Below are 26,718 nucleotides of genomic sequence, written 5' to 3' on the forward strand. Positions count from 1 at the left end.
ATAAGAGTACAAACAGAGCTTGTAAATTGATCAATTCAATTTGTTTATCAAAGTTGTGTGAAATGTGGATTCACATAGTTTGATATTTAGGTAGGTGTTTGTTCCAATATATTTTAGAATTAATTTTTAATATATATAAAATATGTGTTTGAAAATTTTCTCTTGCAAAATAAAATGTTCCTCATGATTTAATTTTATCATGAAATTGTTTAGAATGAGTGATATCTCTACTCTTCTCCAAAAGAATTTAGACATGTCAAAGTCATACTGTCTATATAAAAACTACACCGAGATCAAATGACTAGTTTGGGTCAAAGAACAAAAGGATTTTGATGTAGTGTTTGGAAACTAATAAATAATTAGGGCAGGTTCTTTATACCACTATTTGACAATCTTATAAAAAATAAATGCCCTATTAATTTATTTATTTTTGCCTAGATATCATTCATTTGCAATTATGAAAATGTCAATTAATTTCTCACATAAGCATTCACCTTTACATCATATCCCAATAATAAATCATGAATATGAACCTAAATTGGTAGGGTCTATCAGATGAACTGGGTAATTAAAATAATTTAGTCAAATTGGACAACTTGATTTTATTGCACCTCCAGTATTTATTAAATGCCTTATGTTATTATCATTTTTATTCTCTATATTTCAATAAGTATTATCAAAATATTTTTTATAATTTATTATTATCATTTTATTTTATAAATATTATCACTTTGACGAACGAGGAAAATTATTTATTTAACCTGATTTTTTATAAAAAAAAATGGAATTTTTCTTAGAAAAGAGAAAAGACTTGTAGCGGTGGATGTTTGTGCCTCTTCTCTTCCCGGCGCCGCAACTATCTGCTGCCATCCACGAGGTGTCACGATTCGCCGCTCCGCCGCCTGGAACGCCACTTCAAACCGATCTCAGAGAATCGCCTCTCAGTTAAGGCTCGCTTTCTGGGCATTGCATCGCTGGATGTGGCTGGAACCGTCTCGAAATGATTGTAGATGTTCGTGCCCTTGATGGTGGAGGGTGGTTTTGCCGGAAATGGTTGGGGAAGTTCTTGTCAGAGTCCAAGGTGTAGGAAGTTGGAGAGGACGGCATAGGAGGCTTGTCAATCGGAAGGATTGGCAGAAAAAGGGTTGGAAAAGGACAGTTCAAGCAGACCTTTGAATCAAGCATTTTAGTAGGTATGAATATTTTTTCTTGCAATTTGATTTTTTCCCCCTTCTGAATTGATCAGAGAAATTTAGAACAAGGCTGTGTACTCCTGGAGAAATTGATCGTCAGGGTTTCCGCGGAAGCAATTTGGAGCCAACTAGCGTGAAATACGATTTTTTTTTTCTCGTACCCGCACGAAGCCACTGCCTCGGGCGATCTCGGCAACAGCCAGGGAGTTAGGTTTGGCAGCTCGAGGAAGGAGGGTAGAGACGGGAGAGGTGGCGGCGAGCGGGCGGCGGAGGATGGTCGGTGAGCTCGGGAGGGACGTGCAGTGGCTCAGGGAGGGAAGGTGGTGGGATTGAGAAGCAAGGCGAGCCTCGGGGTGGCACGGGCGAGCTTCAGAGGGCAGCGTGCAGCAGAGGCCTTTTTCCTCCTTCCATTCTTTCCCTATTTTCATCCGAATACACAACTTTCTCCCTCCTTTTTCCTCTCCCTCCCTCTCCCTTCCCTCCTTTATCTCCTCCCCTCATTTCTCTTCTTCCCCTTCTCTTCCTTTCTCCCTGAATGCACACTGCGTAAGCAACACTAAGTTCATCGCGGTCCTGATATTTTGTTTGTTAAAATTAGAAAATTGAATAGACAAATTATATCCCTGTTTTCAGCCTTTTCAATTGTTTCTTTGATGAATCCATATAATTTGGCTTACTTCTTTTTCCATCTTCTAGATACTGAAAATGGAAAAGGATTCAAGTTTCTCACGAGGAAGTGAAATGTCTCTACTGGAGCAATTTGAAGGTATACTGGAAGGAGATAAACTCATGTGAGCCTGCTAAGTTCCATTTTCCTTTATGAAAATATATGCATTTTGTAGTTTCCTTTTTGTTTTTCCCATACCAAATGATGTTCCTAATTATATCATGATTCATGAAGATTCTTTACACGGGCACATATTAAAGTTCTCTAACTGATGGAGGAGGTAGTTTGATTACATTAGAGCCAATAAGGGCTTCCTAAAACTAGAGAAAAATTCTGGAATAGCTCTCTGAATGTTTTACAGATCCAATTCTACAAGATATGCTTCATTGCCCACTGATTTAGTAAGTTGTTTAAGATACAGCAGCACCCATATGACCATATGAAAGATTAAAAAAAAAGGCTACTAGAATGAGTAATTCTTTTATTGAAACTAGGTTCTGTAGGAGCAACTTTACCATGATAGAAAAGCTCACCTCAGCATCACCATTGAAATATTTGCTTTTCTTTGATCTTGCAACCATCTTTTCATTTCTTTAAATATTTTTTCTTTTAATTTTAAAACAATATTTTTGTAAGAAAGGTTCATGGGATATTGGTTTGTGTATCATATAATGACTATTCAAGCTCTTTGGTTTCTCATATGCTTCTTAATTTGTGTCATTTAAAGCAATAATAAATAATTGTTCTTCTATGATCTGACTTTTTAAATGATCTCGCTTTTTGGATTTTCTGTTTATTGCAGTGATGAAATAGGTTTCTTGGGCCCATCTCAGTTTGCTTCACTAGATCAGGATTTAAGTGGTTCTTCTCTTGACCAGTGCACTCCTATTCAGTTGGCTGATGTTAGTCTAGAGACTAATATAGCAGAGTTGAATACAGTTCAATATGACAAGAATTTTTTCTGGAACAGAAATAATAAATTGGCAATCTCCACTGATGTGCTATCTCATTTGTACATTGCTGCTCGGCATGCATATATGTACGCATCTAGAAGATATAAAGCATCTATCAACTTAACACTGAACAAAGGTGCCTTTTGCAGTGCATCTGCTCAGGCAAACTTTGATCACCTTCTTGAAGATGAAATTCTAAAACACACGAAGGCCTTACTGATTTTAAGCTGCAACTTCAGCAGTGCTTGGAATGACAGGTCAGTTCTAGTTTAACGCTTTCCCTTATGGTAGCTAGGATCTGAGCATTACTCTTTTATTTGTAAGCATGCTTATTTTATTTCTTCTAAATATAAAAAATGGCAAAAACGAACTGTTCATTTTGAACAATACATGTCTTTTGTCACATAATGATAATAAGTGACCTTTTTTGTGAATGACAGTCCTTAAAAACATACTTTTGTTTTAAAAAATGTATTCATAGAAATATTTGGAATAAAAAAAGGAAATTTTAGTTCCAGGGAAGATTTTCTCTATAGAAAAATCAGTTTCTACCATATGCTCAAAAAGTATGTTATGTACAATAATAAAGTCATGGAATAAGCAGAATTGGCATATCCCCAAGAACATCAAGTTTTTATTTTAAGATAAATGATTGACATTAATTAGTGTATTGTACTCCTCTATATTAAACAAGATCAGTTAGAACTAGTTGCTTTGGCATGGATGTGGTATGTTATGTAGAATAAATATTGGGGTTGGATCTTTTTTTCTATCTATTTTTCAAAATAGAAAAAAAAATCTATTGTGAAAAAGTAGAGTATAATTGTGGTAGAAATGCATTTTTTTTGTTATACTTAACTAACAACCTAATTAATTTGGTAAAGATTACCATTAATTGATTTAGTAAAGCTTACCACTATATAATTTTACATATGATATAATATATAATATAATGTAAAGTACCTTAATAATCAGAAAATAATATGGTGTCTAAATCATTATACAATGATAAATTCTTTTGATCAGTGATCAAATTGAACAATTGGTAATGAATTTATCTGAATAATATACTGCTATTTTATGTTCAATGGACACTATGTATCTCTACAAGATGTACATTTCATTCGATAAAAATTATTTTGATGATGGTTGAATTGTTGTACCTTCTCAGAAAGCTAGTTCTTTCAAGAAAACATGAGATGGCATTGTTTCTTGAGGAGCTTCGATTCTCTTCACTTATCCTTTCAGGTGCTCCAAAAGTTGAATCTGCCTGGAGTCAGAGGTAACATGTTTATATGTATATATTTGATCTTATAACATTTTAGTAAGCTAAACTACTTAGTTGGCTAGGAACTTGCTAACATATCAGGAAGATGATACTGATCAAATATGTTAAACACTTTAAAGTGTACTAGATTGATATTACACATATGGGCAATTTTTTGCAAACAAATTGATTCTATATCAAAAACCTCCCTGAAATTGTCTTTTGGTCACAAGATAGAGTTTTCTTAATTAAACATATTAATTGAAGAGCAGTGGGTTATAACTAAGATTTAACAAATATTATTGACACTTAGATCGGTAAGTTATATTGCTATAAGGGATTAATCTTATTTAATTAAACAGATTAAAGTTAATATATTAATTGTATGATTATTTATCTTGATGTTATGATTAGTTTTTGCAAAGGGAGAGTTTTGGAACGTTGTTAAAACTAATTATCTGATGTTTAGTTAAACAAATGACACAATACGGTACTCCAGAAATATATCACGATATGATGTTTGAGGAGTTATATGCATGTATGTATATAATTTCAAAAGTCAAATGTAAGGAAAATAAAAGGACAAAATCTATTCAAATTTATCTCAGCATGCTTCTACTTGTGCAATCGTTTGCTGAGTGTTGGCAAGATATAATACTGAAATTGTATAGTTCTGACCAAAAACTGATACCTAGCATGGATTAATATTTTAAAGTAACCTTGTTTTCAAGTCGAACTAAGTTAGTTCATATGATGTCTTCAGTAAACCCATTTTTCGTTTTATTATTTAATCAGTTGCTATGAAAGATTAGCATCTATCATCTCACCCTGGATAGGGACCCTATTGAAGTGACCTCTTTCTCTTGTCCCCACTATCTAGTGAGCCAGTGGCTAATTAGAACACCATATAATGGTAGAAAAGGTAATAAAAAGTAGACACAAAAATAAAGTTATATGCTGTGAAGTTGCATAAGGGCTTTTGCTTGGTCCTGCCTATGGTGATTAGTTTTATGTGCTTCAAATCCCTAAAATGAGTTTGGCCTAAGGTTTGGTTAGGACTTGAGCAAGGAAAGACCTGATCAAGTACTATCTGGTTGAGCCTAGTTTATAGGCACTGCACTGGTCATGTATTATTTTTCCTGTAAATTATGATATTAATGACGTCCCTATCATTATAAATTGATGTCAAGTTTTTGCATATATTCTGATGAAATTGTATTGTGTTGTCGAAATCATTCTATAATTTTAAGATTGGTCATTCCTAATGCTCCCTAATTTTGATCCGTCATATGCTTTTTTTATTTTTATTTTATATAGCAAACTTATATTCAGAGTGTTCATTTTTCAACATAGATAGATAATTATATTTTGTTGTCAAAATCATTCTATAATTTTTAGCGAATTGTCATATCTCTAATTCTCTTTAGATTTTGATGTATTATCTATTTTTGTTTTTAGATAGTGATCTTATATTCATGAGAGACATGTTTTTTGGGGGTCCAGGAGATGGGTGATTAAGATAGTAGGAGATTACCTCCAGGATTCACCTGGAATTATCAGAGAGGAATCTGACCTAGTAGAGAAAATAGCAGAGGTATATTTCTCATACTTATGGGGCTTCTTCAGATATCATGATGTTCTTGAAATCCTTTTTATTCATGTCAGTGTTAGCGTGAGAGCTGATTTGACCATGCCAACAATGAAAGATATGCTAGTGAATGTAATACTAAACATTTGAATTGAAACAACCAACAAATCTGCTAAAAAAATGCAAATACCAAATAATGCACAGACTATCTATTGGGCGGGTTTGTATTATTAAATTGCACTCTACTGTTTGAAAGGGATATTGTCACCTTAACTGATGCCAATCCCTTGAGTTTTGCTGCTTATCCTGATGTAACCACACTCTTTTACTTCTACACTATTATCTTTATAATTATGATCTTCATACTAGCTAAACTATTTGTACATTGCCTACTTATAAGATTGCATTATTTATATTTCTACTATTTTTCCCCACTCATGAAAATGTGCTTATATTTCAAGCTTTTAATGCAATCCTTTAACCACGGACTAGTTTCTTTATCCATATCAGCCTTCAACAATGATTGAACCCTACACTTTCTTGAATCTAGATGCATGAGTGACCATCTAGTCCATATTTTGCAAATAAGGCACATACGTCATGACGGTACATTATGCCATTTATGAGTGGAATTCATGGTTTGGTTTTTGGCATTGAACGTTGGTCGTCAAGGCCAAGTGTACCCTTCACTTTTTCCTTGTTTATTTCACAGTGGGGGTTTGCATTGATGGTGTAGCATAAGTTAGAACAACTTAGGAATATCTCTCTTTCCCTTTTCCAATGTGACATAATTTTCACATATTTTAGTCTAATTAGATGAAGAATCACACGGTAGTTGCTGTTGAATTTTAGTGAAATCCACTGTCTGGTCTTTCCTAGCATGATTGTTTTTTTGCTACATTATAATGTAGTATATGTAGCAAAAACAATCTGGACGACAAGAAGAATAAGTTCTAATATGGTTTCCATCTGTCTCTTTTGGATGTTTTTTCCTCTCGTAGCATTAGCACTGTCTGTATGGCTGTCTTGCTGCCTGTCATTTAACTTCCAGTCATCATGTATTTTTGATGTCGTCATATTTAACTAATCTGGTTTGACTTATGGGAATGTTGTCAAGCTCCGAAAATGGGTTTGACACTTGGTAATTTATCCTTATCCCATCTGACTGATTTACTTATTTGCAGAAATCCAAAATGAACTATCGAGCATGGGGCCACCGTTGCTGGCTTATATCTTGCATGAATAATGATCAGGTTAGATTTAAACTGTTTTATTTTACTAGTTTGCATAGCTGCCATTCTATGCAATGTTAGCTTCTTAGGCATGATACACCTGGCTAGCAATGGCCAAAAATGAATTGCCTGTTTTGAAAGTTAAGGACGTGCTGATCCATGCCACATGACATCACAATATTTGGCTAATGTATCCATGACTGGTTAAGATGACGGTTGATTTGTTTGGTCCTAAAATATCATGTGAGTTGTTCTGTATGATAGTCCGTTGGAGTTTTTTTTTATTTCCATATATACTTTTTTGTGAGTATATTAAAACATCTATCTTCATAGCAACTTAATTTCAAAACACAATGTGCAAATGGTCAAATTTTCCATGATAATTTCAGGTGTTTCATGAATTGGCCAAATCAAAAAAATGGACAGAGTTGCATGTTGCTGATAATTGCTGCTTCCACTACCGCAGAGTAAGCTTTTTTAAAGGCTTCCCTTTTTTTGTTGACTCATTAAATCATCAATAATGTTTTAGAATTAGATTCACAGTTACACTACGTTGGGCACATGTCACTGATAGTTATACTAAGTTAGCCAATTAATTTCACGTCAACCTCAACAGGTTCTATGTAATTAACGTTTCAGTAGTGAAGTAAAACATTTATGGGAATGTTCGACAAATTTTAAAGTTTTATCACCTTATTGAAATTAGCCCTAAGTTTTGTAATGAAAGGTTTAATGTAATACATCTAGGAGTTATCTTGCTTTTTTCATGTATCATATGTGAGTGCTACCGTGTTAGATGCTTATAAACTGTACAAGTGCATAAAAATAGGCTGTCTTGGTATTCTGTAGGAATTGATGCTCAACTTACTAAAGGAATACCATGAGGCTTCCACCGGTTGCAATTTTGATGTTTGCTTATTATTTAAGGTACAAATTCTTTCCAAGTAGATCATGACAGAGTATCTGCATTTATTCCAGGGATATTGATATCTCAAAATCTGTCATGGTGTTTTTTCCTTGACACTGACACTTGCATCATTTACTAAATTCATTAGTGAGAGTCTGGTCTATTGTAGGCCAAGGTCATGTAATTTACTCTAATATTGCACTTACCTTGCTTCCATTCTAACTATTTTATTTTGGGTTTACATCTTATTAGTTAGTTTGAGGAAGTAACCTAACTGGCCTTTTTTAATAAAGGTTACCTTAATATAATTATACATTAATATAGGCTCCAAATAAGGGGTTTACAAAATAAAAAGGTGCACAACTATTAACATATAGATCAACAAATAGCATGGAAGGTAAAATAATATAATAATAGAAATCTACTGAAAATAATGAGAATATCAATTGTTCAACTTTTGAAAACAAACTCATGCTAATCCTCCTCCTATAATCTAATTTCTTTTGTGGTGTATTTTACTATTTTAATATCATATTATCCCTTTTTCAAAACAGTTATAGCAGGATATACATAATCTAATTTTATATATTAATTTATGCAAGAGGAATGTGTAAATGTCCAAGGATAAATTTACCCATCTCAATCTACAATAAGTAGTGATTTGGAAATTTGTTTACTCCTCTCTAATGAGTATCTACAAATACAAATATAGAAGTAACTTATAAAAACTTAATATAAATCTTTAATAATAATAATATTAACACAAAATCTAGAAATTAAATAGAACTCAACGTTGATTGATCTAATCTTACCCCAACTTCCTTGATATTACCCCAATTACCAATATTCACTGCTAATGAATGAACAACCATTATTTCTCCATCTTAAACCAAATAGACCAAACTAAAATTGAAATATAATAAATAAATTTTTTACCTTGCAATTTCTCCTTGATCGACAAAACAGCAAAGATGTTTCAATGATATGAAACACCTGAGCTAATCATGATTAGTCTGAAATAAATAATTATTTCTTAACATCCACAATAGAGCTGCTGACTGCTTACCTTCAATCTAATTGATAAGTGAGATGTATCTTTAGATGCAAAGAAGTAACTTCACCTAAGGACACAAGGAAGCTGAGAAAATAAGGAGGGGTTGAAGGTGATGGCATCCGCTCCCACATAAAAATTTGGTTCAGCCATAAATTGGATAAAACAATTCAAATTTATCAATAACCATGTGTACTCGATGGGTTCATGTGTACTCAATGGGTTCATTTCAACCCCAGCCTGATTCAACTTAATGCCTAAAATAAAAAATTTCAATTCAGTTCAACTTGTTTCACCATCTTATTTTTCATTAAAAAAATAATTTAAGATGAAAAAAAAAATTAAATAAGATATAAACTCATATGTGACCCACTTCATATGGTTTGTAGAGGCTCATGAGCTGCAATTCCATATTTAAACTTACGTTACTTCAATATGTGAAGCCATTTTCATGTTTCCTGTTAATAGAGGAAATGTTTTTTTTAGTTATTCTGATTACTAAATAAAGACAAAGGCTGAATGAAAAATATCTTTCATTTTCTTTTTAACAGGAGGAGCTTAAATGGACAGAGTTGCTAATTGGACGCTACATTGGAAGAGAGGTATAGGCCACGATAGCCATCTAGTCATTATTGCTGCAGCATCGAGAAGGATCATCTTGTATTTTTCATCAAAGATTTTTCGTTAACCTTATAAAAGCACTAGCTAATAATTTCTTCCTGGTCTTTAAATTGTTTGAAGGCCTTATGGATTCATCGTCGGTTCCTCACTCAGTGTTGGATAAAGCACTTCACCACTAACCAAGGGGCAGCAGCAGTCACAGAATCTGAAGATCTCATTAGCTCCACAACACAGACTTTTATCGCAAAAGAGCTGAAGTTTGCGCGATCCTTCTTAAACATCACTGATGGATTTTACGACGCCCACGATCAAGCACAGTATGCAGCTTCTTATATCCTTTGGACACTGAAGGTCTCTGGCGTCATTTTCTTTTATAAAACTCTCCTTGCATTATAAAATTACTTGCCATACTTTTATTCCGCGTCCTTTCTGTAATTTACCCATTTTTCTTATCTGCAGTTTGCCTTGTCTCAAGAGTCTATGCGTGAAGAGATCCTCAGTGAACTCAGAGACTTGAAACCCTTGTTGCTGAAGACCTGCGCTGTAAATTCTTTAGGCTGGGAGACGATGCTTTGACCACATTGGATGTGACTTCTGTTGTGTTTGCTTGGGATATTTTATATAGATTTTCAGTAAGCTTTTCCAATTTTTTAGACTTTTGATTTTGATGGATCCCACTTATTTAAAGGTGGAGTTTATCCAAATCAAGGGTCCTCATACAATGGATTATCTCTTGATCCACAATTTGCGGACAAAAAGGATCCCTACTGAATTTACCTTCCCAGGAACTTGGAATACGCTATGAATGCTATTATGGCTCACGAATTTAGTTTCTTGTGTAGCTGTCTGTGCTTTCTCATCGCAGAGTGGATTAGTCTTGGAATTTATCTAATGGCAATGAGTCAAGTCATTTATGAGCCACTCACGAGCAGTACGATCAAAATTTAACTCGAGCTTGAAGTTGATTGTGTTTGAGCTGAGTTAGCTTGATTAAAAATTAAACTAAGCTCGAGTTTAATTATTTCTGACTTAGTAGTTCGTCGAACTAAACAAGCCTCTAATAATATATATATTTTTTATATTTTAATATATAATATATAATATATTAATTTATTTTAAAAAAAAAAAATCAATCTCGACTCTATCAGTTTGAGCGAGTTTGAACTTGAGTTGAGCCAATGTTTACATTGAGCTTGAGCCTAGGCAAGCTTGGTTCAGTTAGTATAATCAAATATATGTAGGGTGACCTAGTGGCCACGAAATTTGTGTTGATCGACTCAGGGTATGCTCTATTGACAGTAGATTTGTACAAATTAGTAAGAATACATTTGACATGTTTCATTTATTAAAGAAATCTGATATAAAGTTTTTTTGTTAAAAAATAATAAGTAAAAATAAAAAAAAAATATGCTCTTTATTTATTATCATTTTATTAAAAGATTTTTTTACAAAAAAATAAAATAACATTCTAACTTATTTTTCATTTTAAAAATATTTTATTTGAGCATTTTTAGTATATTTATATTCAAATAAATTATTGAAAATTAATATAAATTCACGGGTCAATTTTCAATTACAGTGTACTACGGAATTAATTTTCTTCGATGGAAAATTGTGGAGTGATGTGCTACTCTGGTGGTTAATAAAAAATGATCAATATGATTTTTAAATAATATCATTTTAATCAGGACTGAAACATTAATCCAGTTCGAAATTTTAAATCTTGCAGCAATCTATTAAGATAAAGTAGCTTAATATTTTTAAATTTAATCTGATTTATTATATATAAAATATTTTTATATTAAAACATTTTTTAATAATTTATATTAAATTATTTGAAATTTACTTAAATCTGATTAAATTATTTTTAAATATCTATTGTATCAGTTATATGTAATAATTTTAATCAACTTTGAGTATTTTTGCTTTATGCTACAACAACTACGACTATAAGTGCTAATATTAAAATAAAAAATATATGCTGGCCACTTTTTTATTTTATTTTATTTATTTATTTCAAAAAATAAACTCCTTTTGAAGCTTAGTTCCATTTGGTTTGATTCATGCTTACACCAATTGATTTTAAAATAATCAATATGTCCTATAAAAATATTTTATTGACCATCATTCCAATATTTTTAGGTAAAAACAAAATGTCTGCATTATGGTACATTGGGTCGAACCATGGCCCATGGGCTCATGGCCCATTTGTCATCGTTGCAGTTCTTTGTCCGCCACAAAGAGCGAGTGAAGCAGATTAAAAAAAAGAAAAGAAAAGAAAGAAAAAACTCTAATTTGCACTCTTCCGATTTATATTCATTTTACTTGTTCGGAAGAAAAGCTGCGACCATGGCCGCCCGCATCGGCTACAGGATGCTCTTGATAGAGCGCAGTCTCCTTTCTCCATTCCTGAAACCCAATGGAAGGTCTCTTCCGGCAGTCAGCATCTTCCCCTCGGCGCGCGCCCGCATAGGATCGGGCAGTATCCGCTGCGCGGCCTCGGAGTCCACCGACGGTAAGGTGTCTGCGCGTCTCTCTTTGATGAAGCAGGTCCTGAAGGACGCCGAGGAACGCTCTCTCTCAGCCGGCACAGAACAAGCGCCTAAGGTTACCTTAGGTAGAGATTCCCGTCCTCCGCCAAAAAGATTCAGACTTGTCTCCTTAGCTCTTTAATTGTTTTTAATGCTTTTCTCGTTTCTGATTTGGTTGTTGGCAGTAAAAATTGTTTCGGGAGATACATTTACTAGTCGGAAGCACGATAGAGAAGAATCTGGATAGAATCAACATTAAGGATGTTCCAAATAGGAAATAAGGGAGCTTGTTCAATGTCTGTTCAGGTTGTAAGCCCCATACAAGTACCCGCCTAATAGTTGACGTTTGGAGTAGTAAATAGCAAAGAGTTCCAACTTATCTATGCAAAACCCCAAATCTTCCAATAGGCATTTAGAATGGAAAGTACTGTGTGGAGTTGGTAGGGGAGTGTTTTGGGGGAAGCTAGTTTGTAATCATTATACATTCTATGCCTCTAAGTTGACATCTACAGTTGGATGTAGAATAGGAGCTCAAATCTGATGCTTTTGACACTGATTTTTATCAGAATATAGATTTGAGGACTGAATCATATGCAATCATGTCTAATTGGTTGTTGAGGTCCAGTTTTTAAAAATATATAGGAGATCGCATGACACTTGGATGTAATTTTGGCATTTATCTGTAGACAGAATTTTTGCTATGACTCATCTCACAAAAGTTTCTTTGATTCGTCCATGGGGCCAACAAAAGTGTGGCAAATATCAACTCATTGCAACCAGTATTAGTGGCGAGTGGTTAGCCAGAATTCGAGGAGGATGACAGGATTTTTTTCTCCATATCTTATCCAGAAAAAAATGTACTTCTATTGTATGGTTCTAGCTGTAGAATGTTAGTTGTTCCAAATTGCAGTCCTTAGACATGCCAAAATATAAACCTGGCTATGAGCCTTTACTGTCACTTGAAACAAGGAACATGTGAGAAAATGAGAAATGCCCATAGGAGATCTGCAACATGATTGGGTGGTGGAATGCTCTTCTATTTGCTTCCTTATTTCCTCCTATTTGCTATTAGTAGGGTATTTGAATCTATATTTTTCTGTTTTTTTTACTATACTTTTTATATTTGTAGAACCGCCTATATGGATTGAAAAAAGATACGTTAGTTTGTTAGTGTTCAATTTCAGCTTCCTTTTGTCTAACAAGTTACTGAAACTTGATGATAGCAGACTTCCTCATGCTTCACTTTGTAAAGCCTGCCACTAATGCAAGTGATACTAGATTACTAGTGCCACGTGATATGATATCATATCTGATTGTGCCATTATTATTATTTGTTTTCCCTTACAATTTTTCTTTCCTGTCACTGTTTCTTCTTCTTATTAGGGTTTTGATTTTGAAGCTTTAGCCAAAATGGACTACCATATGAAAAATATAGTTACTCGTGTTAAAGCTCATGGAGAGAAACTTTAGAAATAAAAAATTTAAATTAAATAGAACTAGATTTAATTTGAACAAGAAGAAGAGAAGACAAAGTTAAGATGGATGGATATTTTGGATTTGCTATTCGCTATAAGATATCGAGGAAGAAATTATTGATAGGATGAAGAAGGTGGTTGAAATAAAAGTGCTTTTGGAGTTTTTTTGGTGGTATTTGTGTCCCTTTTTTTTATTAAAAGGAGTTTTTGTATATAAGATTGCAATATAATTAGCCATATTTAATGGGTCAGAGTGTTAGATAGTTATAAAATAACTTGTATAAAAAATAATATAGTAGATACAAAAAAACTGAGATACATGTGAGGGTTATGAAAAAAATGAAATATTAAATTATTTCTATTAGGGAGCAATAGCTATAGCTCCAGTAGTTGATAAAACTAGAAAAAGTAGGTTTAGATAATATGAGCATGCTCAAAGATGTTTAAGAGATTATATCACTAGGCAAAGATTTGCTAACATTATTACAAATAAGTTAGAAGAACTGATTGTTGCTAATGATATCTTGCATAGAGTTCAACAACGAGCTGAAATCCATAGTTGGTCTCAGATAGTTGGGGTAAACATAGCTTGATATTGATTTTGTTGTTTAGCTCATCTTACTCTCTTCTCTTTCTTATCAGAGATTGTGAGATTGGTATATTTTTCCAAAATTTGGACAAGTGTCTTTAAATCTGTTCACTCCAGTCATTTTCCATTACTTTCTAACTATATCCTCTGAAAAATTTGCTTGATACAAACTAAAATTTGGCAATGTTAATTTAGATATACCATCTAACAAAATTGTCTGTTTTCTTGTTGGCTTCTAGTTACTATTAATGTTTGGATCATTTTTGTGTAAGAAAGAACGATTGCCTCTGAACATTTTTGCTGAGTCTATTTCTTATGGGGATAGGTCCAATCATTTTGCATAATTGCTAACCCTTCATCCATTTCTTTCACTAGCAGATATAGACCATGATTTGAATCCATCATAAACTTCATATATGAACTTATAAATGCTCTCCCTTGTAATGATTTATGAACTTGAAATGGTATCCTGTGCATTAAATTAGAGGATCCTATATGGTTTCTGTTTTGTCTTCCAAGCTTTTTTAAGCTTCCAGTAACCAAATTTTGGTGGTTAATGACATAATATTTGGCTTGCCACTTCTATATTATTCATACTTTTCATTCGATACAACATTGCAGACATTTAGCTTGTATTATGAGAAATGAAAAAACTTGAAATCTTTCTCTGTATTAGTGTTGTTCGTGTTTTTTCTTCCCTTCCCCAGGAGTCAATGTGTGAGATCGAAGTGTAATCTGTCTCTGATTTTAAGTTGTATGTTGTTTTTGTAGGTCATGTCTCGGTTAGCTATGCTAGAAGCGGGGGACCTGGTGGGCAAAATGTAAACAAAGGTATGTTGGTGATCTTATCAACTGTTCTTTATTCAATTACTGGGAAGACTTGCATTATATTTCTGAGGAGTAGCTATTTTTGTTCTGCATAACTAAAAACTTTTTGCATCTATAATTTTTTACATGAAATTTATATTAAAAAAGAGCAAGTGCTCTTACTCCCTTAGCATTTATAGATTTATCCTTAAACACTGAACCATGCCTTTATCTTTAAACATACTCAGAATTGGGTTTTCTAATTAATATTTTCATGAGGGATGCCAAACATACTCTGAAGTTATTTTGGGACATGAGGCTCATTCATGATTTGCAGGAATAAACTTAAATCTTTCCTATTTTTACCATAGATGAATTAATCTACAAGTAAATTTCTGTGCCAGTCTATGTACATATTTTTGTTTAGTTGCCTCTGGAAATTAGTTCCGAATCTAGCTAATTTTGAGTTATTTTCTTCTTTGAATTTTGAAGTTGTAATACTTGTCATTGCAGGTAATTAATTGGCTTTGGCCTCTAAATGATTTTTCTTGTACAAATTTGTGAAATTATTATCATACAATTTGTTGTTCATTTGAACTTTTTGTTGCAGTGAATACCAAAGTAGATATGCGCTTCAATGTGAAAAAGGCAGATTGGCTGAGTGAAAGAATCCGTGAGAGAATACTCCAAATGGTGATTTATTCTGTGTTTCCATGTCTCTTTGTTTATATACCATGCGTATCAACTGCTTTTCTTTAGGCTATCCGCTTTTATTTTTGTAGCAAGAATATTTGAACATTGAGCTAGCTACAGGACTCTGCACTAATTGACATCATCCTACATAATAATAGGAAAAAAACCGAATCAACAAAGATGGTGAGCTTGTTATATCTTCTACCAAGACTCGAACCCAGAAGTATGTTACCCTGTTGTTAGTACCCTGTGTTTTTCTTTCTAATCACTTGAGCAGCTCATTTACTTCTTGTATTGTCTAGGGGTAATATTGAAGATGCTTTGGAGAAATTGCAGGTGCTGTTGTTTTCTCTTGTGCCTGCCTTTTTTTTGCTACAATAAACAATATTGATTTTGTTTTCCATCCTTTGCTTTGAGAAATTTATTATCCTTCTAACTGTCATTAGTATGTTCCTTTCTCAAAAAGGCTATCATCGATGCTGCATCATATGTGCCTCCACCACCCAGCGAAGAACAAAAGAAAAAAATTGAGAAATTGTATGCATTCTTCTCCTTAATGACCTGTGCTTTTTTATGAGTTGTGATATTATTTATTTCTCTCTGGCATCTCAATTCCATATTATCTAAAAACTGAAGTTTGTACTACTGCTTGTGAAATTTCCAATTCTTAGTACTTGAGCCGCATTAGTTTCTGTCTGTGTCTTCTTTAATCTTCTCCTTGCGAATCTTCAAAGATTGTCTCTTAGTCTATGTTCACTATCCGGAAATGAGTTACAACTGTTTCCTTCTGTGGTTGAAGAGCTGCTATTGGGGAACAGAAGAGATTGCTGAACAAGAAAACTCTCTCACAGAAAAAGGCATTCAGAAGGAACAAGGACAGTTGGGATTAATCTGGAGCTCTATCGAATCAATCAGCGATACCACTTCCTAGGTAATTTCTAGATTTGATTTCCGTTTGATGTTTTCGTTGCAGCGATGTTGTAAATGCGCATTTCTCTGATGGCTGTGAATCAAAGCAGCACAGATCTCAGTTTGTTTTTTACATAGTACATTGTTTATTCTAGTTTAAAGTCAAAATCGAAGAGTGGTTTATGCATTCTGTTTACTTGTAGGATGAAGTGCAACCGATATGTTTTGTAAAATGCAAACATCCTTCAGAGTAGTGTTAGAGCAATAAACAGCAGCGCGTAAGTTATTCTTAGCATGATAATTTGCTTCTCGAAGTTCTTTGAAAGGTTAATCTTTTGTACAATTCAGCAACATTTACAAATCTTTTTTAATTTATTTAAATAGATTGAAAATAGCTTTCTGAGTTTGAATATTGTCGAAGTATTCTTCGAATGTTCAGATTGTTAATTGTTTTATCTTTAGTCAATTAGCACCCATGAGAAAGATGGGTGATTGTAGTTCGGATCCTCTGTCCCGAATTTTCTCTGTCCCCATGTCCTACTGTCGATCGGACGATCCAAATTACATCTCAAGGATGTTTTGCATATCACAAGGATACTGTACACATCTTAAAGATGCCATGATACCTTGAGATGTAATCTGAACCGTCCTATCGACAGTGAGACATGGGGACAGAAAAGATTCGGGACAGAGGATCCGAACTAGGGTGAGTGTGCACGATTATGGATGGAAAAACAACATTAAATTATATTTTTTTAAAATAAAATTTTGAAAATGAGAAATAATGCATAATATACTTTTTTACAAAATTGATCAAAAGTCGATAGAAAATTTTTACGGAGTTGAATCCATCGTCTTCGAAATTAGTCGTAAGAATTCAAAGTTGAAAAAAAAAATTGAAAGGTGAATTTGACCCAAAGGATAATATAAATAAAATAAGGTATTTTTTAATGGTATAGTTGTATAAGAAAGATGCCCCTTGTTTTAGTCTTTCCCCCATGAAATATAATATTTTAAAGCGGGCAGGTAAAGTCAAAATAAAACACAAAAACGAATTTTTAACGGTTTTATCAAAGATGATGATAGTTGGACCATAACGCGAATTTGGGAAAGGTGGGGCCCGTGACAGCTTCACAAGAGCGTAATGGTATTCTCGTGATTCAATCCAAATCTCACCCTTTTTTTTTCATCAGCTCCAACTCCCCCTTCCGCCGTCCATCGGCCTCCCTCGAGTGAGAGAAGCGAGAAGAGAGGAGAGAGAGAGAGGAGAGTGCACTTTTCCGAATCGAATTCTCGGATCAGTCCCCGATCGAGTAGCTTCAATTCAACAGGCAGATTCCTGATTTCTTCTCTGCCGGAAGATTTTTGTCTTCCTTCTTTCCCATGGTTACGATCATTCCAGATCTCACGCAGGCTGGTGAATCTTGTTGATGGGTCCTCTTTCAGTAGATTTTTCTTCCTCCCGGCGTCGCAGATCGATCTGAGATTTGCTCCTCCTGCGATTGCAGTCGTCGACGGGATTCGTTCTTTACGAGATGAATTAGTAGATCCTTGCGAAGGCGTGAGGTAAAACAGCCGCCACTTTTGCTCCCTTTGCTGCTTTTAGGGTTTCCAGTTTTCAACTTCGTGGATCTATCGATTTTGAGCCGAAACTGATGGGTTTTACATCCAAGATTTCGTTTTATCTACTTAGCTCTATCGTGTGAGTTGTTGTGGCTGATGAGCTGCTTCGGGCCTTGAAGGAGACGGAAGGTGGAGTGAGGGGTGGGAGAATTTTGAGATGGAGGATCTGTCCAAGTATAGTCATAGTCCGGCTCATCTTGCCGTTTTACGAAGAGACCACGTAGGCCTCCGGCGTACCGTCTCCGCGCTCCCTCGCCTCCCCAAGGCTGGGGAGGTTACCACTGAGGAGGAATCCCTTGCTGGCGAGCTCACTGCTGATGCCGTCTCTGCGGTCATTGATCGCCGTGATGTTCCCCACCGGGAGACCCCGCTTCACCTTGCTGTTCGGCTCCGTGACCCCATCTCTGCCGAGATTCTCATGTCCGCTGGTGCTGATTGGTCCCTTCAGAATGAGAATGGCTGGTCAGCCCTCCAGGAGGCTGTTTGCACCCGTGAAGATTCTATTGCCAAGATCATTGCCCGCCACTACCAACCCCTTGCTTGGGCTAAGTGGTGTCGCCGTCTCCCTCGCATCGTTTCATCCATTTCACAAATCCAGGATTTCTACATGGAGATCACGTTCAACTTCGAGAGCTCAGTGATCCCATTTATTGGGAGGATTGCACCATCGGACACTTACCGAATATGGAAACGAGGTCCAAACCTTAGAGCTGACATGACGTTGGCTGGATTTGATGGCTTCAGGATCCAGCGCTCTGACCAGACTTTCCTTTTCCTTGGTCAGGGTGCTCCTTCTGAGAGTGGGCATCCCCAGCTACTCCCTGGATCGCTAATTGTGCTTGCTCATAAGGAGAAAGAGATCACAAATGCACTAGAAGGAGCTGGAGCGAAGCCCACTGAGGCAGAGGTGGCTCATGAAGTTGCTTTGATGGCTCAGACAAATATGCACAGGCCGGGAATTGATGTTACACAAGCTGAGGTTGTCCCACATTTGAATTGGCGGAGACAAGAGAAGACTGAAATGGTTGGAAATTGGAAAACGAAGGTCTATGATATGTTTAATGTGACAGTGAGTGTCAAGTCAAGACGGGTTCCTGGTGCTATGACTGATGAGGAGTTATTCACCATGGACAATGACGAAAGGATGGCTAATAGTGGAAATGTTGATCCAGAGCTTGATGAAATATTAACACCAGAGGAGAGAAAACAGTTAGATTCAGCACTTCAGATTGGAAATTCGCAAGGTTTCAATGACTATGACGATAATAATGGGGCACATGAAAGTGTTGGCAACTCTGAATCAAATGGTGTCAACAAGGAAAAAAGAAATTGGTTTGGTTGGAATAGCAAAAAAGCTTCGAAGAGTAATGGAATTGAGGATACAGATGACCCGAAAAATAGACACTCAAATTTTCCAGAGAATGGACATCATAACGATGAATTACCAAAGGAACAAGGAGATGCTAAGAAGGGGAAAGAAAAAGGCAATAAGCAGAAGAGTAGTCTCAATGAATCTAACAAACGTGAAAGTGAGTTTAAGAAGGGTCTTAGGCCTATTTTGTGGTTGACTCCTGATTTTCCATTGAAAACAAGTGAGCTTCTTCCATTGCTTGATATCTTAGCAAACAAGGTCAAAGCTGTGAGGCGTCTCAGGGAACTCTTGACAACAAAGCTGCCTCAAGGCACTTTTCCTGTTAAGGTAATTTTTTGTTCATATTTTATGTTGATTCATTATTTTTCTTAACATCATATTGTACACAATGAAGGATGAATTTAACTTTATATTGACAAGATTGTGTGTCTGAGACAATTTCGAAGTTTTTGGATAAGCTATTGGCCTGAAATCGGCAATTGCAAATACTCTTGCATAAATAATTGTTCGACTAAGATGCACATCACAAGCAGTGTCAACCCATTATTTTCTACATACATCCTGACCCACAATGAGTGTCCTATTTTATTCGACTAATACTCACTCTCCATCGGTGTCAATCTGTCAAGATGTTTAACCACTCCTACAATCCGGACCACAATTTTGTGATTGACCTTCCTATATTTAGTTTTTTTTTTCAAGATACAAGAACATGATCTTATGGATGAGTTAGGATATCACAGAGCCCTTTTTTTGCTGGACAAAAGTTAGATTGAATGCATCAAATATTTTCGCTCGCATGGCATGTCCCATCATCGACGAATATGATTGGGTAAAAGAAAGCTTGCTTGAACCACTTTGAAAGTTCTTAAGGTGTTCGAGCAAAAGGTAGATGAGGCACCTATAAAATGTTAGTCGTAGATGAAACTATGTCAGCTGAATAATTTTGAAATAGTTTTTCCTTAAGCATAACAAGATATGCTCTTTGAGAAATTGTCATATTTTGTGAAGTGAGGAAGAAATAATCTACATCGTCACAAACTTACTAATGGGTTTATACTAGTGATTAAAAGGGAGTGAATTGCTTTTACTTGATTCAATAGAGGTTTGTTTATAATATTGTAGAGAGCAGACCATACTTAAATCGTGAAGGGAGACTAGAGGGGGATGAATAGTCCCATTCGTTTCGTTGCTTGTTTTTTACATAATTAGTTTGTGGTGGAAATATTAACTAAATTCAAAGAAAACAATTCAAAACAAACTGATGGCACAAAGCTGTAATGTGGTTCGATCGCCCTCCCCTACTCTAAGGTATGATCTTTTAGGTGGATCACTCCTCGAATGTTCCCACTATGCTTTCTACTTTTCGTTAGCATCGGAGGTGAAGAAACCTCTTATAGCTTTTCTTCTTACAATGATAGGAGAATTCAAGTACAAGAAGAAAGGAACAAAAGAGAACAGGAAAATAGAAATTTGGAGACTTTAGAACGGACCTTTTTATAGTTAATAGCATTGAGAAGTTGTATGTTATATATTACTACTATTTTCCCTGTTTATCATTTCACAGATTCTTTTATTTTCTTTGCCTTGATTTTACCATAATGTTAGGTGTTCGCTTCATAGCTCATTGAGTAGCCAACTAAAATTGGCACTGTATTTTTCTGTTTATCCATCTCTACACGTCACTGACTTCCATTCTGTTGCAAAGTCCATGACAATGTCGTCCATTTTATTGAATTTTGAATTTTTGCTATTGCTTCCTCGCTTTCTGATAGGAACTGCTTTGTGCAGCATTGAGTTTGGTAGAATATGTATCTCATTTGACCTTTGTCTTATGTTTGGAGAACATTACATTGCCCTGTGCTTAAAATTTTGGTTGCTACCATTTCCAAATCAATTGTTGCATCTATCATTTATCGAAGGTTCAAAATACCATTTTATATGATTCGATTCTCTCTTGTGCTGTATTTAATTTCTATGTACTGACCTGTTGACTCTCCCATTTCAGTTGGCTATTCCCATCATTCCTACTATCCGAGTCCTTGTCACCTTCACTAAATTCGAAGAGCTATTGCAATCTGATGAATTTGCCACCCCTCCTTCCAGCCCTACCCATTTCCAGGAAAACAAAGCCAAAGAAATAGAAGGATTAGGTTCCTGGTATTCATGGATGAGAGGGAACCGAGGCGGACAGACTAGTGATAGCAGTGAAGGGCAAAGCTGCAAGGATGAGATCGATCCTTTCCACATCCCTTCAGATTATTCTTGGATCGACGCAAATGAAAAGAAACGACGATTGAAGTCCAAGAGGGGAAAGAGCAAGCGAGGTGCCAGTAGAAAGCAATCCTCTAAAAGTACAGATGATCAGCAAGATCATCAGCTGGTGGATGGTTTCGAATAGCAAATTAAGTGCGGTGCATCAAACCAACTAGGTGATTTTATCAAAGAATTGATATGTATCGATAACTAAAGTTCATTTCATTTTCTGTGAGCAGTAGCTAGTTCGTTCTATGTTTGTTTGTATCTTCTGCACTATTGTTTGGATTTATGCTGTCAAGAAAAAGAGTAGAAAAGAAGAATGACAAGAAACAATCCGTAACGTGCTTCATTCTACTCCCAGCTTTGTACTACTATGTGATTTACGCTGTAGAATTCCCTGTCCTCGTTCTCAGATGGCTCGAGCTTTAGGCGACCTGTGGATTACTGTTTTACTGACAGCTATAATAATTTGTGATTGAACTCGTTTTTCCCTAGGGAAATTTAAATACAGTTTTTGGATCAAATTGTATGTTTGTTTAATTGAATTGGCTTTTGTATATTTATAAAGATAAAATAATCTTGTATAAATTAAATATGTCTTTCTATTATCCTTTAAATGTTTTTTTTTTTCCTTTTGTCTTTTTTTTTTTTGGTCGACTGCTAAGGATATGTATGATATATTTTTATGGTATGTGGCTATAAAGGAGCATTTCGATACATGAAGTTTCCGTTGTGGGATTCCGAAAACACGTCGCATCACACATCGAGTCATTGTATGCAATTTTGCATTTTTGCAACATGCATTGAAAAATTTAAAAGTTATCAATTCAAAAGAAAAAAATATGGAATTAATAAATATATATAGGAATTTGATATGTTACATATTTATTTATTTATTTTAGAATTTAGGGTATATATATATATATATATATATAAGTTAAAGAAATAAAATAAAATTATACTCACAAAGGTGAGCACAATTAAAGAGATATAGATATACACTAAGGTTCCCCGTGCGGTCATGCATGGGGGCCCTATATATAAAACTTTTCTTGCTATCTAAATATAAGATGAACAAACCATGAGAAAATTAGAGAGCTAAAATTATGGAACAATTCAAAATTAGAAATGAGACTTGTACCTTATAAAGGTAAATCGCATGTTTGTATAATTTGTTAGATAAAAAGAATAGCTAAGAATAGATTGGTGATCCTTGTGTTCTATTATTATTTTAGGATGAGAATTCTCTAAGCCTTGTATAATAGACGATTACTAAAGCACGTAAGGCTTTATTGCCTCCCATCCATTAGAGACCCCTCTTGTTGATGTCATAATCTTGCCGACTAATTTTTCATCGATCAAAATGAATAATCTTCTGACGGTAAGTTTACGATCGATCTTTGTTTTTCTTCTTCTTCTTCGTCTACTATCGTTTTCAATATTCTCTATATTTGTAATCTTGTGTATAATGAATCTTGAAAGATTAATTAGAGACGACAATTGAAGATAAATCTCTAGTGCTTTCTAATTAGGATAAAATGTGCTTTGGAACATTTTCATTTTGTTTTTTCATTCTTAATAAATATTTAGCTCTTATGTTCTAAAATTTTAATAATTTATCATTAACCGAAATATTTTATATAGACATACAAATATATAATTTATTTGCCGTTATTATTTTTATTGGAAAGTAAGAATATATAGTCCAATGATGCATAATTTTATTGGTTTTGGTTTCCAAAATATTTTTTACAATGCACACAAAATGAAAACATTTCTTACTGTATATTTAAGATTTTTATTTTTTTTATCATCATTCAATTTATGTATATATGAGGTTTTATTGATAATTAAATGTAGATCACCAGAAGGTTTAACATGGATAATTTTCAGGAATCATTTGGAAGGGTAAGCGGTTGTTACCCCGGCGAGGGAGACATCGAATCAAGAGGGGTTTCACCCGAAGCCAAGGACATGGAAGGGTTCTTCAAACATGTAATATTTTTTACTATAATTGATTCTTTTAATCATCTTTATTAGTCAGGTAAAGCCCGAACACTTTTATATATATATATATATATATATATATATATATATATATACATTCTCATTCTTAGATGAGTGATCGTGAGTGACATCCGACCTGGACAATCTGATGCAGTTTTCTCTCTCATTTACCTGTAATAACTTTTCTTTTTTTTTTCTTAAATTAAAATAAAATTCTTTCTTCTCTCTCCTTTGATTACATGTAACAACCATTGTAGTGCTGGTTTTTAAATATCATTATCAAGTTAAAACCAACACCACACCAACACCACCTGGTGTTGGTCTTTAAGACTAACCCGGTCAACACCAAGTCTTTATAGACCAGTATGACTAGACCAAGTCTTTAAAAACTAATACCACGATGGTGTTGGTCTTTAAAAACCAACACCACAGCGATGACTAATGAATTTAAGTTGTGGTGTTGGTTTTTAAAAATCAACAATATAGTGATTGTTACATGCAATCAAAGGAGAAAGAAGAGAAAATTTGATTTTAATTTAAGAAGAAAAAAAAGAAAAGCAGATGACAGAGATTAAAAATTTTTGCTCAAAGTCGTGTCAAGCGCCTACTTAGGATGCCATTCACGGTCGCTCATATAATGATATCATTACTCTCTCTGTATATAATCATCATTATCATCCTCTTTCAATTCTTTTAAGTACTTAATGGCCAATTAATTTGAGAACTTTTGATTAAAACCTTCAACTTTCAAGCAAAATGAAAGTCACTCTCCTTAATCTCTCTTAATTAGGTTGGGGAAATAGAGCAAGAGACTGAGAAAATAAATGAATACTTCCTCAAGCTACAGGTTATCACTTAGCTCCAATCATACACATATATATATATGTTTTGTTTTTGTTTTAAAAAAAACTTTTTTATGGTTTATCAACATCTTATGGCATCTCTTAGTCTACAAACAAGGAGTCCCAGCTTGTAACAAAGGCATCAGACATGAAAGGTTACTTTTGCATTTACAGTCTCCAACTTGCTATGCAATTGCCATCACACTTACTGCACCACTCCCTCTCTTAATTCAGGCATCAAAAAACAGATGGAGAAGGATGTGGATGAAGTTAAGAAAATCACTTTGAAGATCAAAGCAATGCTAGAGCAACTCGACAGAGAAGTAACAAGTGTAGCTTGTTTTGTTCAAAGTTAAATAAGTTTAATTTCACTTTCATCCTCACACTTTGTTTGGTTGTAGAACTTAAGCAATAGGCAGAAACCGGGGTGCGAAAAAGGGACCGCTATCGATCGGTCTAGGATAGGAATGACTGTGTACGTAAGTTACTTTTACTTCAGTAGATATTTGGTTGTCGGTATGGAATCTTCGACTATATTTGCAGACTTTGTGTTGTCGAATTTCAGGGCTCTTAAAAAGAAGCTGAAAGAGAGAATGACACAGTTTCAGGTGCTTGGCAACTCTCTCAAGCAACTAGAACAGTTTGAAACATGCCAATCTTATAGACTATTTTTTATTGCTCCCAAATTTGTAGACTTTGAGACAAACCATCCAAGATGAGCACCGGGAGGTAGTCGAAAGAAGAGTATTCACAGGTACTATTCTGTCGATAAGATGCTAAAATTAACAGTCACTCTATTCCCTTCAGAATCTCATTCATAACATTCATTTTGCAGTGACAGGGGAAAGGCCTGATGAGGAAGTAAGTTTTGCATTTCTAGCTTCTCTTTAGTACTTTTTATCTTCAGCCTTTCCGAGTATAATTCCGCGTGCAGACGGTCGAACAATTGATCGAAACGGGAAGAAGTGAACAGATATTCGAGAAGGCAATCCACAATTGCGGCCGCGGACAAGTGAGCATGTTGAGTATCAATCTGAATCACCATTGAGTCACTTATAAACCTTCCAAGAGTTTGCAGGTAGTGGATACACTGGCAGAGATACAAGAGAGGCGCGACACCATGCTCGAGTTAGAGCAAAAGCTTATCAATCTACAACAAGTATGCACTTTGTTTCGAAGACTTAATTCGCTTTATACCGAAAAAGGATTCATTTCTGACAGTTCTAAACATTTCATTGCTTGTTTACAAACACAGATGTTCTTGGACATGGCAGTGTTGGTAGATGCCCAGGGAGATCTACTCAATAACATTGAGACACAGGTCTAAATCGAAATTATTTGTTCTTCGAGTTCATGTTGTTTATGATGAAGTTTTTTGGGTATCAGGTCACCAAATCAGTGTCTCATGTGGAGAAGGCGAGGGAAACTCTACAAGAAGCCAAGAAGCTACAGAAGAACACAAGGAAGTACATGTGCATTGCCATCATCATCCTGATTATTGTTATTTTAATTGCAATTGGGGGAGTAATGACGGGAGCAAGTAAATCTGCTTAAAAGATAGAAAAAGAGAAAAACAAAAAGAACAAGTTAATTATTGATTGTTTCTGAAACGAACAGATAATGTAACTGGTTTGGATCTTCTGGTTGGGTGTGTTTCATGTGCATTGATTCAAGAGCTTGTTTTACAGCTTGTCAAAATGGTGGGGTTTAGCATTTGGTGTTGTCTTTGATTGGTGATGTATTAATTTGATTATTAATTTGAGTTTGGATTATAATTGATGAAGTATATGCTTAAGGTAAATAATAAGTGAGAATTATTGAAGAAAAAGAATAAATTTCTTAATTTTCCTATCTTCTTGGTTGACTCAACCGAGCCACGAAGATAGTCAATCGGCAAAGCAAGAACAAGGCCCCTTGAAACGACAGAGAGAAGGTTCATAGTCGTCTGAGGAAGTAGATGAGAGGAAACAAGAAAAGGATAAAGTTGTCGCTCAGGTCGAGCAAAAGGTCTAATCGGGATAATCTCGGGAGGGCCAACTGATGATGACTTCAATCGAGCAAGGAAAAGTCATACCCGTTGATTGAAAATTCATGAGGTGGGAACTAGTCGGAATAGAAGAGTCGACCCTTCT

The 26,718-nt window shown here is 34.9% G+C and overlaps 4 protein-coding genes across 5 annotated transcripts; all 4 read left to right on the forward strand.

Moving 5' to 3' along the window:
- Positions 1-787: 787 nt before the first annotated feature.
- Positions 788-10,314, forward strand: LOC122020247 (protein prenyltransferase alpha subunit repeat-containing protein 1-B-like). 2 transcript variants are annotated; one of them, XM_042578089.1, is made up of 12 exons: positions 788-1,193; positions 1,890-1,984; positions 2,663-2,899; positions 2,963-3,070; positions 3,985-4,095; positions 5,584-5,674; positions 6,853-6,921; positions 7,290-7,367; positions 7,750-7,827; positions 9,410-9,460; positions 9,600-9,830; positions 9,939-10,314. In XM_042578089.1, exons 2-12 carry the CDS (start codon positions 1,899-1,901, stop codon positions 10,053-10,055), a joined length of 1,257 nt encoding a protein of 418 aa, XP_042434023.1. In that variant the 5' UTR covers positions 788-1,193; positions 1,890-1,898; the 3' UTR covers positions 10,056-10,314. The 2 variants fall into 2 exon arrangements, with proteins under 2 accessions (XP_042434023.1, XP_042434022.1); XM_042578088.1 differs by having other exon boundaries at positions 2,663-3,070.
- A 1,447-nt stretch (positions 10,315-11,761) lies between these two features.
- LOC122021977 (peptidyl-tRNA hydrolase ICT1, mitochondrial-like) lies at positions 11,762-16,893 on the forward strand. The gene is made up of 8 exons (XM_042580171.1): positions 11,762-12,096; positions 14,846-14,905; positions 15,492-15,574; positions 15,733-15,797; positions 15,877-15,910; positions 16,041-16,111; positions 16,374-16,505; positions 16,687-16,893. The coding sequence occupies exons 1-7, from the start codon at positions 11,829-11,831 to the stop codon at positions 16,462-16,464; spliced, it is 672 nt and encodes a 223-aa protein (XP_042436105.1). The 5' UTR covers positions 11,762-11,828; the 3' UTR covers positions 16,465-16,505; positions 16,687-16,893.
- A 781-nt stretch (positions 16,894-17,674) lies between these two features.
- LOC122018969 (ankyrin repeat domain-containing protein 13C-like) lies at positions 17,675-22,091 on the forward strand. Its single transcript, XM_042576462.1, has 3 exons — positions 17,675-18,049; positions 18,226-19,805; positions 21,487-22,091. The coding sequence occupies exons 2-3, from the start codon at positions 18,264-18,266 to the stop codon at positions 21,877-21,879; spliced, it is 1,935 nt and encodes a 644-aa protein (XP_042432396.1). The 5' UTR covers positions 17,675-18,049; positions 18,226-18,263; the 3' UTR covers positions 21,880-22,091.
- A 1,009-nt stretch (positions 22,092-23,100) lies between these two features.
- On the forward strand, positions 23,101-26,142 carry LOC122021479 (syntaxin-132-like). The gene is made up of 13 exons (XM_042579601.1): positions 23,101-23,118; positions 23,631-23,732; positions 24,535-24,591; positions 24,693-24,741; positions 24,821-24,909; positions 24,988-25,061; positions 25,152-25,194; positions 25,280-25,340; positions 25,422-25,447; positions 25,521-25,598; positions 25,665-25,745; positions 25,842-25,907; positions 25,973-26,142. The coding sequence occupies exons 1-13, from the start codon at positions 23,101-23,103 to the stop codon at positions 26,138-26,140; spliced, it is 912 nt and encodes a 303-aa protein (XP_042435535.1). The 3' UTR covers positions 26,141-26,142.
- The last annotated feature ends 576 nt before the right edge of the window (positions 26,143-26,718 follow it).

This window comes from Zingiber officinale, chromosome 9A (assembly GCF_018446385.1).
Source record: "Zingiber officinale cultivar Zhangliang chromosome 9A, Zo_v1.1, whole genome shotgun sequence".
In the NCBI taxonomy this organism is placed as follows: Eukaryota; Viridiplantae; Streptophyta; class Magnoliopsida; order Zingiberales; family Zingiberaceae; genus Zingiber; species Zingiber officinale.